Below are 16,529 nucleotides of genomic sequence, written 5' to 3' on the forward strand. Positions count from 1 at the left end.
TTGCTTTGGCTGATGTCGTAGAGGTTGCTGCCTATGTTCTCCTCTAGAATTTTGATGGATTCCTGTCTCACATCGAGGTCTTTCATCCATTTGGAGTTTATTTTTGTGTATGGTGTGAGATAGTGGTCAAGTTTCATTCTTTTGCATGTAGCTGTCCAATTTTCCCAGCACCATTTATTGAAGAGACTGTCTTTTTCCCACCGGATGTTTTTTCCTGCTTTATCAAATATTAGTTGCCCAAAGAGCTGAGGGTCCATTTCTGGGCTCTCTATTCTGTTCCATTGGTCTATGTGTCTGTTTTTGTGCCAGTACCATGCTGTCTTTGTGATCACAGCTTTGTAGTACAGCTCGAAATCCGGCATTGTGATGCCCCCAGCTTTGTTTTTCCTTTTCAACAGTTCCTTGGAGATTCGGGGTCTTTTCTGGTTCCATACAAATTTAAGGACTATTTGTTCCAGTTCTTTGAAAAACGTTTTCGGTATTTTGATCGGGATAGCATTGAAAGTGTAGATTGCTCTGGGTAGCATGGACATTTTAACTATGTTAATTCTTCCGATCCATGAGCATGGAATATCTTTCCATCTTTTTATGTCTTCCTCAATGTCTTTTAAGAGTGATTTATAGTTTCTAGAATAAAGGTCCTTTATGTCTCTGGTTAAGTTAATTCCAAGGTAACGTATGGTTTTTGGTGCTATTGTAAATGGGATGGATTCCCTGATTTCTCTTTCTTCGTTCTCGTTATTCGTGTACAGAAATGCAACTGATTTCTGAGCATTGATTTTGTATCCCGCCACGTTACTGAATTGCTCTATAACTTCTAATAGTTTGGGAGTGGCTCCTTTTGGGTTTTCCATATAGAGTATCATGTCGTCTGCGAAGAGAGACATTTTGACTTCTTCTTTGCCGATTTGAATACCTTTGATCCCTTTTTGTTGTCTGATTGCTGTTGCAAGGACTTCTAGTACTATGTTGAATAATAGTGGCGAGAGTGGGCATCCTTGTCGTGTTCCTGATCTTAAGGGAAAGGCTTCCAGCTTTTCCCCATTGAGAATAATATTTGCAGTAGGCTTTTCATAGATGGCTTTTATGAGATTGAGAAATGTACCCTCTATTCCTACACTCTGAAGGGTTTTAATCAGGAAAGGATGCTGTATTTTGTCAAATGCTTTTTCGGCATCGATTGAGAGGATCATATAGTTCTTGAGTCTTTTCTTGTTGATATGATGTATCACGCTGATTGATTTGCGAATATTGAACCACGCTTGCATCCCAGGTATGAATCCCACTTGATCGTGGTGGATAATCCTTTTAATGAACTGTTGGATTCTATTAGCAAGTATCTTGTTGAGGATTTTGGCGTCCATATTCATTAGGGAAATCGGTCTGTAATTCTCCTTTTTGAGGGGGTCTTTGCCTGGTTTGGGGATCAAGGTAATATTGGCCTCATAGAATGAGTTTGGTAGCTTTCCTTCTGTTTCTATTTTTTGAAATAGCTTTAGGAGAATAGGTATTATTTCTTCTTTGAATGTTTGGTAGAATTCCCCAGGAAAACCGTCCGGGCCTGGAGTTTTGTTATTTGGAAGGTTGTTTATCACTGACTCAATTTCTTCATAATTAATTGGCCTGTTTAAGAAATCAATTTCTTCCTTTTTCAATCTTGGTAGTTTATAGGTTTCCAGGAAGGATTCCATCTCTTCCAGATTGCTTAGTTTATTGGCATATAGCTGTTGATAAAAATTTCTAATAATCCTTCCAATTTCAATGGTGTTCGTCGTGACCTCTCCTTTTTCATTCATAATTTTAATAATCTGGGTCCTTTCTCTTTTCTTTTGGATAAGTGTTGCCAGTGGTCTGTCAATTTTATTGATTCTCTCCAAGAACCAGCTTCTAGTCCTGTTGATCTGCTCTACTGTACTTCTGGTTTCTGCTTGATTGATTTCAGCTTTAATTTTGGTCAACTGCTTCCTTGTGCGTGGATTAGGCCTGTCCCTCTGTTGCTGTTCCAGCTTCTTGAGGTGAGAATATAAAAACTGCATTTTAGATTTTTCTATTCTTTTGAGTGAGGCTTGGATGGCTATGTATTTCCCCCTTAGGACTGCCTTTGCAGTATCCCATAGGTTTTGGACTGTTGTATTTTCATTCTCATTGGTCTCCATAAATTGTTTAATTGATTTTTGATTTCCTGGTTTATCGAGTCATTCCTGAGCAGGATGGTTCTTAGTCTCCAAGTGTTTGAGTTTCTTCCAAATTTTTCCTAGTGGTTGAGTTCCAATTTCAGAGCGTTGTGGTCTGAGAATATGCAGGGGATAATTTCAATCTTTTGGTATCGGCTGAGACCTGTTTTGTGTCCCAGAACATGGTCTATTCTTGAAAATGTTCCATGGGCATTAGAATAGAATGAGTATTCTTTGGTTCTGGGGTGTAGTGTTCTATATATATCTAAGAGGTCCAACTCGTCGAGTATGGCATTCAAAGCCTTTGATTCTTTGCTTAGTTTTTGCCAGGGTGTTCTGTCTATTTCTGAGAGTGGAGTGTTGAGGTCCCCTACTATTAATGTATTTTTATCTATATGTCTCTTTATTCTGGTTAAGAGTTGGCTTGTGTATCTTGCTGCTCCCCTGTTGGGGGCATATATATTTATAATTGTCATATCCACTTGTTGAATACTTCCTTTAAGAATAATATAGTGCCCTTCTGCATCTCTAACTATAGTCTGTAGTTTAAAATCCAATTTATCTGATATGAGAATTGCTACCCCAGCTTTCTTTTGAGGTCCATTTGCGTGAAAGATGGTACTCCATCCCCTTACTCTCAGTCTGAATGCATCTTTGGGTTTGAAATGAGTCTCTTGTAGACAGCAAATGGATGGGTCATTTCTTTTTATCCAATCTGCAACCCTGTGGCGTTTGAAGCAAGAATTTAAACCATTAATGTTCAGGCTGAGTACTGAGAGATATGCTTTTAATTCTGCCATGTTGTCAGTAAAGTCTTTGTTTGTATTGGCTGTGACTTTCTGTTTTGTATCACTCTTGGGGCCTTTTTACTTTTATAGAACCCCCCGTAATACCTCCTGTAGGGCTGGTTTCGTGGTTACGAAATTGGCTAGTGACTGTCGATTCTGAAATGTCTTTATTTCTCCATCAATTCTGAATGACAGCCTTGCTGGATAAAGGATCCTTGGCTGCATGTTTTTCTCTGAAAGAGCTTTAAAAATGCTCCCCCAACCCTTTCTCTCATTCCAGGTCTGTGTAGACAGGTCTGATGTAATTCTGATGCCTTTGCCTTGGTACGTGAGAAATTTCTTTGCCCTGGCCGCTTTCAATACTGTATCCTTGGATCTCATATTTGCGAATTGCACTATGACGTGACGTGGTGTAGGTCTGTCATGGTTGAGCTTGGGAGGGGTCCTCTCTGCCTCTTGGACACGAATTTTTGTTTCCCTTGCTAGATTAGGGAAGTTTTCAGCTACAATTTGTTCAAATATCTCTTCTAGACCTCTGTTTTTCTCCACCCCCTCGGGGATGCCGATGATTCTAACATTGGATCGTTTCGTTGAGTCAGTAATCTCCCGTAGCCAACATTCGTGGGCGTGGATTTTTTTAAGACCATCTTCTATTTTTATTTTTTCCTCTATTAACCCATCCTCCAATTCACTAACCCTTTCCTCCGCTTCCGTGACCCTGGCCGTCAGAGCCTCTAGTTTTGCCTGCATTTGGCTCATAGAATTTTTAATTTCTGTCAAATTCGCTCTCATTTCCGCCCTTAGGGATTCTATATTCTCAGTAATATTTTCCTGAATACTTTTTTCAAGTCTACTCATTATCTTGACCATTGTTACTCTGAATTCCATTTCTGATAATTTGGTTACATCCATATCCGTTACTTCTGTGGCAGAGGCCACTGACTCACTGTCTTTTCTTTGCTGGGGGGGGCTTCTCCTTCTTGTCATTCTGATGAAGAGAGGTTGCGGGGTTTCCAGAGCCCAAAATTATTGACTGGGTCCCAGGCCGTGCCCCTTGTTTTATAGGGATCTTAGAGATGTGGGCTTCTTCTTTAAAGATTTTATTTATTTACTTATCTGAGAGAGGGAGACAGACAGTCAGCAAGAACGAAACAGAAGCAGGGGAGTGAGAGAGGAAGAAGCAGGCTCCCAGCGGAGGAGCCCGATGAGGGACTCCTTTCCGGAACGCTGGGATCACGCCCTAAGCCGAAGACAGGCGCTCAATGCCGGCGCCACCCAGGCGCCTCCGGTTGTGGGCTTCTTGATTTTTCAGCCTGCCTTCTGTGTTCTGGGGGAGGGGCCTGCCGCACCGATACTCAGGCAACCCTGTTTGGTTAGAGTCTCCGTGTCCCCTGCGAGGGGGGATGGGGATGGGCACTCTCTGAGCCGGTATTTCCAGGCTTTTGTTCTCTGGCGGCTTTCCCTGGCGGCGGCTATGCCTCTTCTGAGGGTCAGAGCAGCAGAGGCTGCATTGTCGCAGAACAGAGGGATTGCGGCCCGTTCTCCACTGATGTTCTGGCCACTTTAACTCTATTACTGTTGGTGCTGCTCAACCCTGCAGCGTCCCGGGATGTGCGCCCCACACCCGGCGTCCCTGCCCTCACTTCCAGGGCCGGCGAGTCTCTGTCCTTTGTGTTTCTAATGCCGCCAGCCACCGGCCGCCCCGCGCGCTCCCGGGTCTCCCGGTCTCAGTCTATGCCCGGTGAGCACACCTCGATTCCGGAGTTTCGTGAGAAGCCTGGTGTTGCGCGCACCCGGTTCAGGGTCTCAGTCTGCTGTTTCGCGGGTGCCGACCGCGAGTCCGCCCGCTCCCCCGTGCAGGTGGCCCGCCAGCCGCCAGCCGCCCTGTGCGTGCTCCGGGAGTTCCCGGTCTCAGTCTGGATCCCGTGAGCACACCGGGATTCCGGTGTTCCGGGAGATGCCTGGTGGCACGCGTTTACGGCTCACCGGTCTCAGTCCGCTCTCTCGCGGGTGCCCTCTGTGAGTCCGCCCGCTCCCCCGTGCAGGTGGCTGCCGCTTCCCGGAGCCCAAACGCGGCGGCTCCCTCCCCCTTCCGTTTATCTTCCGATATCCGTGCACGGTTTACAGCTCCCCTCTTCGTACCTCAATACTCAGCGCTGGAGATGTTCATTTGTAGAGATCCAGATGCATCATCCTGCGTCTCAGGCTGATTCCGTGGTTATTTAGGCTGGTCTGGTACCTATCCAGCTCGACTCAGGGGACTGGCTGAAAAAGGGGTCCCCTACTCCTCCGCCATCTTAACTCTCTATCCAAAGCATTCTGATAGGCCACACATTGAGGAAAGGGTTTTCATGATGCATAAACCACTCTAAGCCCTAATGAGTCTGATTCCTCCCTTCTGGCTCTCCTGGCATAGTGAGAGGAGGCTTTCATGTAATTGGCCCTTGAAACATTATTACAATCACTTTGTGGCCTCCTTCAGCTTGTTTTTAATTACAAGGTCTATTGCATTGTTAAATTATTAACTCTGACAATTACTTATCTTGGCATTTTCTTATCTTGATGAAAATGAAAACAGCAAGGTCATGTTAGCTCACTTGAGGTTTTGGTTGGCTACAAGCTTACATTAAGCTGGGTCGGCTCAGCAAATGTTTGCAGTGTGGGGATGGGGTGCGTTTGCGTAGTCTGTTAGCGGAACCTGGGCTGAGAAGACTCGGTCCCCGTAGGTGCTTTTTCTGGGGCGGCAGGGCCAGGCCTTCTGTGAAAGTGAGAGGTGCTTTTGTAGGTAACTGGGGCTCTGGGCGTCTTCTGCCCCTCTAACTTTGAAGATGGGCCCTGTGCGCAGGGATCACACTTGAAGAAGCTATCCTTTCTCTGAGAGACAGCTGGAGGCAGAGTCAGGAAGCAGAGGGCGTCTTTCTGCCTCTCCCGATGCGTCCCAGCTCTGCTCTGGCCATCACCCCCTTTTGGCTTCTCTTAAGTCCCTCTCACCTAGGGTTCCGTTAGACCTCTTCTTCCGTGACCCCTGTCAGCTCACATGACCTGCAGGTGCTCTCTGTGTAACAGGGGCAACAACGACAGCAACTAAAGGACAGTGATGATAACAGTAACATTTAGTGAGTGCTTGCTGTGTACCTGGTGTCTTGCCCACTGTAGGCTCTTGGCAAACTTCTGCAAGTGCTGGCCAAGGGCTCATTGTCATGCTGCCTTCTGTCCAGCAGGGGGTAGTGTGACCACACTATAAAGGAGGCTCTCCCCCGGTTCTTAGGAAAAGTTAAACTTCAGAGCTTCTGCTGGTGCTGGAAGAATGCTTCTGACTCTGGCAGGGGGTCCAAGGCTCCCTCAGACAACAGGGCGAAGTGATGCACAGCTATCATTTCCACCTGTCTCCCTGGCTGGGGCACTTGGGGTCTGTCAGTCTTAACCTCAAGTCATTCTGTGTTCTATCTCCAGTTTCCACTGATTCCATGGAGGGCAAAGGGCATGAGCTTGGAGAAACAGCTTTGGCCTCAGCAGGTAATGCTGATTCCATGGCAGGTCCTTGACCCCTTGCTTCCTTGGAGATACACAGATGATTCCCAGACCAGATAGCCACTTGGTAGGAATTAGAGATCGGGGGTGCACCGATGCCCAGATATGTTATATACTTTAGTGGATGGCACCGCAGTTGAAAGACTAGTTGGCCATTTGGGATAGTTGCTTCAGTAGGTAAATCCCTAGGCTGTCTAGAGCTTCTTAGGCAGAAGCCCTGTGACAAAGTCCTGTCTTCTCCATAGCCTGGGAGCCAGTTGTAACCATGGTATCATTCCCAGATGGGAAGGGGTGAGACGACTGTGGGATGTGGCTGGGTCAGCTCTGACCTCTCTTGCTCACGGAGGGCCAAGGTAAGAAGGGGAGGCATGAGCTGCTCTCACTCTCGGCAGTTTCTGTTGACCCAGCTCTCTCTGTAGTCTTTGGCTTTGGGGAACAAGCAAGAGCTTCCCAGTAATGACTCCAGAGACATTTCTGACAACAGCTCAGGATTCTGAAGACTGACTTTTTACTTGAGGAAGAGTTTTCGGTGTCTGTGCCCAGGAAGGATGGGCTAGGAGATCTCCCTGGTCGACTTCTGTGAGGCTTCAGATACTGGGTCCCTCCACACAGCCCACATCTGAGGCTGTAGCTCTGAAGGACTTATGGATTGATGGGGCTGCCCCATCTCTGGGATGCAGAAATGCTTTTGGTTATGATGTTCAAAGCGGCCCCAAGTTATCTTTGTAGCTTCTCCAAATTCCACTTCTATTCTCTAGGCCCCTGTGAAAAGAAAATGCTATCAGACTGCTAACTCCCCCCTCCACCCCCACCCCGGCCATGCCAGCTATCCGCCTACTGGTAGCCAGCAGGAAGAGAGCAGTCAGAGAGTGTGCCAGCTGTCAACTGTCTGCACGGCCAAGGCAATGCCCACTTTCTGGGCCTTTGCTCCCCACCACCAGGCCTCACCCCAAACTGGCCTTCCCTGTACAAAGTTCTCAAGTTTGAGGAAGCCGTGTGTCTGTGTGTATGCTCAGCCCAAGTCCATTTTGAGAGATTTGCCTTTCACTGCCCGAGTTGCAGCTGAGGAGGACATGTGCCCTGATTCCTGACCTGGTAGATGGATTGGGGCCATTTGTATACTCTGGTTTAAAATAATAATGATAATAATAATAATAAACAACAGAAGCAGTAATGATGATGATGATGTCTGGCAGTTCTGAGCACTTTAACACTAGCTACCTGCTTTACATGGATTACCCACTCTACTTTTCATGGGAACCCTAGGATGTACCTGCTATATGTATAGTATATATAGTATATTACATATACTATATATAATATTATATATATGTCACGTGTATATATAATGTCTATATAATATATAATACATTATGTACATATAATCTATATATAATGCCTCCATTATATAAGGTGGAACCTGAAACATGGAGAGTTTTACTGGAAGGTCTTTCAGGGAGAAAGTCGCTGAGCCAAGAGCTGGGGAAGAGGCTGAGAGGGGGCTGGCTGAGGAGCAGGAGACAAACTTCAGCTCTCTCTCCACCCCAGCTGCTTACACCCACCTGAGGTGGAGCCACATGGGGCTCGGTAATTATAGTACGGCCTAGATCCAGTGGCCAGAAGCCAAGCTTCCATCCCCACAAGGGAGAGCCATGGTCTCTCACGCAGTTTCCCAGACCTAAGCCAGTTCACATTACCAGAAACCACATGGTTGAAGGGGGTTCTTGGTCCTACTGAGGAACAATCCGCAACAATGCCGTACATATTTAAATGTATACTGTAAACATGGTCCTTCCCCCGTGGGTCCACCACCATTTACTAGGGTGAATGTAGACGAAGGAACTGTATAGTCCTTTTTGGGGCTACTTGACACTGAATCTTACTTTTTACTAATTCCCGGGGACTCCAAATGCCACTGTAGTCTACCAAAGGAAAGGTTAATGGTGGTCAGGTGATAAATGGAGTTTTGAACAAACTTCATTTCACATTGGGTCCATGACCTAACTCTGATATTTCCTTAGTTTCTCAATGTATAATGGGCATAGACACACTGTGCAAATGGCAGAATCATCACATTAGCTCCCTGACTTGTGAAGTGAGAACTATTATGAACTCTGCCCTTCCTGCAAGGATAGTAAGCCAAAAACAATGCTGCATTCTTGACAGGGGTGGGGGGTAGGGGGAGGATGTCAGAGATTAGTGTGGAAAGGTCTTGAAAGGTGTAGAGGTAGTGGTTTCCATCACATACCCACTTAGCTCATCTATTTGGCCTGTGCAGAAAGATGGTAGGTCTTAGAAACTTACTATGGGTCATCACGGACCTAAATGAGTTGGTGATTCTAAATATAGCTACTTTTCTAGTTGTCGTAACTTTATCGGCACAAGTCAACACAACTCCCGGCACCTGATATGCAAGTTTTCAAACTGACAAATAGTTGTGCTTTTATGCGTCAGATACTCTGTTGACGGGGGTCCTTGGTGGTGTTGTCTCAGACGTGCTACAGGCTGTAAGGATCTCGATGGTCTTCACGGGCCACAGAACATCGCACGGACCCGCTGCATTGATGAGAGCCTGCTGACTGGACCAATAAGCAGGAAGTCGCATCTTAGAAGGCTTAGAGACACATACAAGCCAGAGGATGAGAGACTAAACCCATGAAAGTTCTCTGAAGTGTTTTGGAGTCTAGTGGTTTGGAGAATATGGGGATATTCCTTCCAAAGTGAAAGAAAAGTTGCTCCATCTTGCATCCCTTACCTTCAAAGAGGCGGAATGCTTTGGGGCCTTTTTTGATTTTGGAAGCAACATGTACTACATTTTAGGATGCTGCTCTGACCTATGTATTAATTTATAAGGCTTGAAGTTTTGCCTTGAGCCCAAAGAGGACTCTGCAGGAGGTGCAGGCGGCAGTACAAGATGCTCTGACACGGAGCTTTAAGACTCAGCAGGTCAAAGGATACTCGAGGTTATCGATGGTAAATAAAGACACTGTGTGGAGACTCTACTAAGCCCCAGTGGGAGAATCAGGGTTTTGAAGAAAAGCTGTGCTTTTTTTTTTTTTTTTTAAGTAGGCTCCACACGCAGGGTGGAGCCCAATGTGGGGCTCAAACTCATGACCCTGAGATCAAAACCTGAGCTAAGATCAAGAGTCAGATGCTTAACTGACTGAGCCACCCAGGTGCCCCCAAAGCTATGCTTTTTTATGCAAATAACTATTCTCCACTTGAGAAACAGTTCCTGGCTTCCTAGATAGACTAGCCTCCAGAATGGGCCACCTGAGCGACTCATCATGTGTTGGGAATTATGTGGCTTCCTTACCCCTGGGGGGGCTTGCACAGCAGCAATCCCTCAAGTCAGGGTTCTCCCTCCAAAGAATTAGAGAGTACAAGTAAGTTGCATGAATAAGTGAGACACGAGTACCACTGTTACTGCATTCCCTCCTTTTCCTCAATCCACACTTCTGGCCAAATGGTAAGTTTCTTAGAACTTACTGTTGACGGAAGGAAAAAAAAATCAGGCTCAGTTTACAGAGGGCTCTGGAGGCTATGCTGGCACATTCTAGAAGAGGATTGCTACAGCAGAAACGAATAAGGAATATTTCTGAAAGAGAGTGTTGAAGAGAAATCCTCTAGGAGGTCAGAACTTAAGAACAACCCATGGGGGCCCACTTTTTCTGGACTCACAGGTGGCCAGAAGTGTGAATTTACTCTAATTCATGGGCAATGGCTAATCATTTGGCAGGGTGATCAGGGACTTGGAAAGAACAGGATCAGAAATTGGTGGCAGTTTGGATAAGAGGTAAATGCATAGATCTCTCAGGAAGGGCAGAGCGCATGAAGATTTTTGTGTCTTGTGAATGCTTACCAAATTGCACCTACTGTGAGGAGGCTTTCAGTAATCAGGTGGACATGGTGACACGTTCTGTAGAGGTAGTCAACCTCTTTCCCCAGTGGTCCCAGTGTTTGCTCAATGGGCCCATGGAAAAGAGCCTACAGTGGCAGGAATGGAGACTACATATGGACTCCAAACCTGGACTTCTCCAAGGCTGATCTGGTTATCACCACTGCTGCTAATGGCTTAAACTGCCTGCAACAGAGACCAATGCTGAGCCCCTGCTAAGGCATCAGTCCTTGGAATATTTGACTCCTTCCATCATGGTGGGAACAGCGATTGGTTCTCTCTGGAACAGACATGTATTCTGCAAATGGACTTGCCTTCCCTGCCTTCTGTCAGCACCACCATTCATGGATTCTGGAATGCCTCATTCGCATTAAGGTACTCCTCTGACATTGCTTCCCAGTAAGGAACTCATTTCACTGTATAAGAAGCACGCAATGGGTACATGCCCATGGAATTCACTGGTCTTATCATGTGCCCCATTGTCCCGAAGTAGCTGGCCTGATAATAGGTCGAAGCATGGGAAATTGCCACTGTTCAATTGTTTTTGACTTATAAAATTGGCAATTTCAATGATTCAACCCAATGTGACAGTGGAATGGCCTTTTGAATATTCATGTACGGCACCAATTGGGAGACAACATCCTGAAAGAACGGGAGTCGATCTTATTGGGTGCAATATGCAGTTTGAATCAAGGACCGATCCTGGTGCCAGAAGACAGGGATCTGGGAATTCAGAGAGTGAAGGTGGGAGCAGCGCCTTTCACTACTCTACCCAATAATCCACTGAAATGATTTTTGCCTCATGGCCCTGCAACTTTGAGCTCAGCTTGATTTCCAAGGGAGGAATGCTTCCACCAGGAAATAAAACGACGACACCGTGGAACTGGAAGCTGGGACTGCCACCTGGCCACTTTGGGCTTCTCATGACACTGAGCCAACAGGTGAAGAAAGAGTTTACTGTACTGGTTGGGAGGATGGATCCCAATAACCAATAAATTCATTGTTATACTTAAGTCAGTTCAAGTTGGTTTTCTGTCCTTTGTGACAAAGGTATACCATAGGAGCTCAATAAGTACTCCATTACAAATTAGTTTCTATTCTGTCTCTTTGGGTTGCTCCATAGTTGGGCCACAGGAGAGCTTATGGAACTTTTTCTTTTTCTCTCAGTGGAAGTCTCCTTTCTTGACCTTGAAAGGCATGTGGGGTGACAGCACCCCCAGGACAAAGCAGCAGAGAAGGAAACCAAACTTCTGGTTGTCATTTGAAACATGAAAAATGAGGAAAATGTGGCAATTTCACAAATAGCAATTTGTGTTTCTTTCCTCTCCCACAGCACTCTGCGAGGCATCCGGATGCTTCTGCAGTATAGAGTTTGGAGTTACTTCTTCACCTTATACTTTTGACAAGCCAGAGCTTGAGGTCTGAGGCAGGGCTCTAAAGGAAGTTGACATTTCCCCCCTCTTCGCCTTGTTACAATGTCCAGTGATGCCTGTTTCATGGGCCAGAAATGATGTCCCGTGTGTCCACATCAGGACTTTGAGAATCTTATCCGGTGGTACAACTTTTACTCAAAATTAACGTGTTCCATGGTTAAGGGGATGAATAAACTCATTAAGGGAGCTCGCCGATGTCCTCATTGTCACCTAACAGCGTTTGTTGTGTGTGTGCTTAGAATAATGTCTTTCCTGCCAGCCAAATGGGAAAATGCTCTAATGTCTTTCCCTGAATTTGGCCTGCCACTGTTGTAAATTACCTTGCTTAATGGACTTTGGGATTCTGTTATCTATTTGGAAACTTCTGAGCTCCTGGAGAACCAAATCAAGTGTGTTAGTCCCCAGGAAGGAAAGGCAGGCTTAGAAGATTTACAACTCCGTGAACATCATTATTGATGTCTGTTGTGTTTTGCAAACAACTTTCCTGTGGAATAAGTGCTTATGATGAGGCCGCAGGCACTTTTCTTTTTTTTTGATAAGTCACCCTGAAATAATGACTACCAGGGCCCATAAATCCCCTCTGGAAATCAACAGGCCAGGAAGGTATCCAGCAAAGATCCCACCCCCACCTCCACTACAGCTGTGTGTGGCAACCGTCCATTCATTTACCAAGGGCAGCTAATGCGATTACCACCACCACCACCACTGCAGCCTGTGGCTAGAGAGAGCACTTTACAGCTGACGGAGCTGTTCATAGGCCTCGTCTTGCCTCGTGAGATGTGGGAGCTGAGGTCCGGAGAGGCCAGCCGAGAGTGAGGGCAGGAGGCAGGGTGGAACCTGGGCCTCCTGACTTGCTCTGGCTGTCTTTGCTGTTTACACAGGGGTGGTGAAGTTCATGTGTCCACTCAGCTGGGCCATGGGTGTCCAGATCTCGGGTCAAGCATTATTCTGGGTTTCCGTGAGGGTATGTTTAGGTAGGAGGGACATTTGAATCGGTAGACTGAGTAAAGCAGAATGCCCTCTCTAATGTCGATGGGCCTCATCCAATCCATTGCAGGACTGATTGGAACAAAGCCCGGACTTCCTGTGAGTAAGAGAATTCTCCTGCCTGATGACCTTCGAACTGGGACATCGGTTCTACGGATTTTGGATTTGCCAGACTCCATACTCATGTAAGCCAATTCCTTATCATAAACCGCTCTCTCTCTCTCTATGTAATCTATATCTGTATCTTCTATTGGTTCGGCTTCTCTGGAGAATTCTAATACAACTACTTCCTCCTTGTGTAGTGATACAACATGCCTCGACTGCTGGTCCCTCAGCTGGGGACATAGGCCTGAGCTTGGGATACGAAAAGGCTAAAAGTGGTTGTGAGAGTAAAGGTTTAAAAAATTGTTTTTAATTGTGATAAAATGCATATAACACAAAATTTTACCATCTTGATGATTTTTAAGTATACAGTTCAGTCCTGCTAAGTATATTCACACTGTTGTGTAAAGATGGGACTAGATAGGACTTGTTACCACTCGAAGGTGAGATCATCCTTACAGTGAGAAATGACCCCAAAAGTTATGGATTTGCCCAAGATGGCTCTAAGTGACAGGAAAGGAGAGCCAGTAGAGTGTGTTTGCAGGCAGGAGTGAGAGAAACATTAAAAACAAAGCTGCTGCCTATTTGTCTCTGTGGAGCAGAGGCCTTTCTTTAAGCCAGGAACAGAGCCAGCTGCGGAGAGCTGTGGTAGCATCAAGGGGAGGAGGGGGCAGAAACGAAAGGGAAGATGGAGGCAGGGGGCATCTGAGCCAAATGCGGAAGGGTGGTGGGATTTGAACACTTGGAGATGGGCGGGGATGAGGGGTCTTGAGGCAGAGAACAGTGTGACTGAAGGCCAGTCTCAGCACGTGCACCTGTTTCCCTGCAGTCAAGATGCTGGTCCTGTGTCCTTGGGCCACGTCCTCCTTGGTGACTGTCCACGTTCCCACCAGCCTCTGCGGCCCCATCCTGGGCCTCTAGAGGCTCTAGCGTTCTGGAGGAGTGCCGCACCCACCCCCCAACTCCCCCTGAGATTCTCATCCATGCCTGAGAAGCAGCATTTTATAAATAGCCGTGTTGACAAAACTTAAATATAGCACCCCTGGGAGCTTAATTACCCAGCGGCAGAACTGTAAGAAAGTACCATCTGGGGTGTGACTAGCGGTGCCAGCAATGCAGGGAGGGGCAGAGGGTCTGAAGTGTGACCAGCCAGCCCTGCCCCCAGGTCCTCTGCCCCCCACATCCAGAGCATCTCCCCCAGGACTGGCCTGAAGGAGTGGGTGAGTGGGAATGCGCGAGGAGCAGGCTTACCTCGTTCCCTCTGATCTGATCGGAGAGACACCTTGGGGCTCTCTGTCTGACTGACTTCTTCTCAGAGACCATGAGAGGCCACAGTGGGGGCCGTTTGGGGAGCAGCCAGCTTCCAGGGGTCAGGCCTGGGACCTGCCCAGAGGATTCACCTGAGCAGTTTAGTCCCGGGAAGTGGACTGCTTCTCAGGTTGCAGGGGGTGGGGGTGGGGGCGCCTGGCTCCAGCCTCTTCTCAGAGCCCTCCCTCCCTGTTGTGCTTCCCACACTGTGGCCACAGGTGCCTTCTTCGGGGGTCTCATGAGCAACAAGCCCAGGCTCCACACAGCACCGCTCTCCCTGCCCAGAGCCCTCTCCTCTCCTCGCTCCCTCCATGTCCCAACCTAAATTCTTTCACTGCCCACTGCACCCCTGTGCTGGCTGAAGGCAGGGCCCCTGGTGCATGCTTGCAGGGCGCTATGTTTTTCCTGGGTATTTGCTCAGATTGCAGTAGTGGCTAAGTACTCCGTGTGCTCTCAGCTGAATGTTTGCCACCTTGGTGAGGAGGCAAGTTCCGTGCAGACAGGGCAGTGTGTGGCTTGCTCCTCCCCGGATCCCCAGCTCCTAGCACAGGGCGTGGCATGCGGTGGGTGTGCAGTGAATGGAAGATAGGGTATCTAGCGGAGTTCACACTTCTCTAGAACCGGAAGCGTCCGCACCCCAATGGCGTGCAGATAGACCTCTCTCTGCCTCCCTGGACACATCTGGCCACCTCACCAGCTGAGTCCCGTGGAAGTAAACGGAAGGGCCAGCGGGAGCTCACTGAAGCCAGCAAGTGCTGAGGACACAGATCTGGGAGTGCCGGGGTGAGGTCTTGGCCAGCAAGGGGGTGGGGTGGCAGTAGGGACAGTGGAAGCACCATTGGCTCATGCCACTGTGTCCTGTCACCCAAGTGGTCTGGAGGGGCCAGGGGGACCACCCAATCCTTACAAGGCAGGCTGTGTATGTGTGTGTGTGTGTGTGTGTGTGGCGGGGGGAGGGGGGAGGCGAGCCCTCCTGGGGAGGGGCACCCATGCAGTGTAGGCTGTCCAGGCTTCAGGAGGGAATGTGTGAAGCTTCAGGGTGTGTCAGGAGATGCAGAGGTGAGGCCACAGGGAAGACGCAGAGATGGACTTCAGTTCTCACACGTGGAGTCTTTCTGGATGAGGCCAGGCTTTGCTGACCACCCTGGCAACACGATGACATGGTAGATCGTCTGCTAGAGAGCTAGGAATCTGGCACCCCTGGGCCACCCATGAACCAGCAACTACCAGGGGCAAAGAAGACGATTAGCCAGCAGGGAACAGTGGGTCCCCCCACGGCCAGAGATCTCCACAGCTTACAGGGCTCCAGTGGCGGAGAGGAGGAGGGCGGTAGGGAGACGGACACCTGGGAAAGGTGCCTTGACCTCACGGTCACCGGGACAGGCCCCAGTCAGGCACATGTGGCCCCAGCGCCGCTCCCAGCGAGGCAGGGCCCAGTCTGGTGCCAGGGCAGGGAGCCCTCTGGCCTAAGACTCACATTCACCATTACCTCTTCACATTTAGACTTAGGAATTATTCCAAGCGAGGTTTTAATGTTCAAAGCAGTTATTTGTTAAATGTAAACATTTAAAACATGCCAGAGGTTTTATGGCTCTATCTTGGCGTGTCTTTGACCTTTCATTTACCAAAGGCCTAGGAAAGTGGAAGTCACCTAGACCGACCTGCTGGCCTTGGGCAGCTTGGCTAAGCAGGCCTTTCTCAGAGCCAGGGCCCTGACTGGGGGAGCCCCAGGCCCGGTCCTGCCCTGCACACAGTTGTTTGGCATCTCCCGTCTTGGGTATAGCTCTATCCAGGCCCTCAGCCTTCCTCTTGAGAGAATCCAGGGTGTTTTCATTGCCTCTTATTCACCCCATTGGTGAGGGATGGGTTCCCGCCCTAGGGTGATGGCTGCACACGCAACATCTGACCCTGGACAGCCATTTCTCAGTCATACAGACACAAAGCCTGGGGAAGGAGGACACAGCACACCGCACAGAGCCACGTGGGGGTTGCATGTGAGAACAGGGGACACAACCGGGGTTTGCAGGAGGCAGGCTTTATAATATCAAGAGAATGAGGTGGCCTCTGGCTCCCATGGGAGGATGTGATTGTCTTGTATGTAATATTAGGCCTGAACTCTAGCTCCTGCCTTGAGTGCACAGTGAGGGACACAGGCCAAGACTGAACAGAGAGCAATGTGTTCGGGGAGCTCAGTGGGAGCCTGGGAGGGCTCATGGGAGGCTGCCTGGGCCCAGGAGGTCGCCTGGGAGTTCACCCAGGAAGACAAATGGAAGTTCCCCTCTTGCTGGCATGTTCCCGTGGGTACTTC

The 16,529-nt window shown here is 48.2% G+C and overlaps 1 protein-coding gene across 2 annotated transcripts in view; it reads left to right on the forward strand.

The window, feature by feature from the left end:
- Positions 1-16,529, forward strand: part of C5H5orf15 (chromosome 5 C5orf15 homolog) — a 103,608-nt gene that overhangs the window by 39,614 nt on the left and 47,465 nt on the right. For both annotated transcript variants that reach the window (XM_087862281.1, XM_087862282.1), the window contains exon 2: positions 12,882-12,996. In XM_087862281.1, the coding sequence (XP_087718407.1) occupies positions 12,882-12,996 (115 nt within the window). The remainder of the gene's footprint in view (positions 1-12,881; positions 12,997-16,529) is intronic.

The sequence above is a fragment of the Ursus americanus genome, chromosome 5 (assembly GCF_024610735.1).
Source record: "Ursus americanus isolate L20-20 chromosome 5, mUrsAme1.1.p, whole genome shotgun sequence".
Classification (NCBI taxonomy): domain Eukaryota; kingdom Metazoa; phylum Chordata; class Mammalia; order Carnivora; family Ursidae; genus Ursus; species Ursus americanus.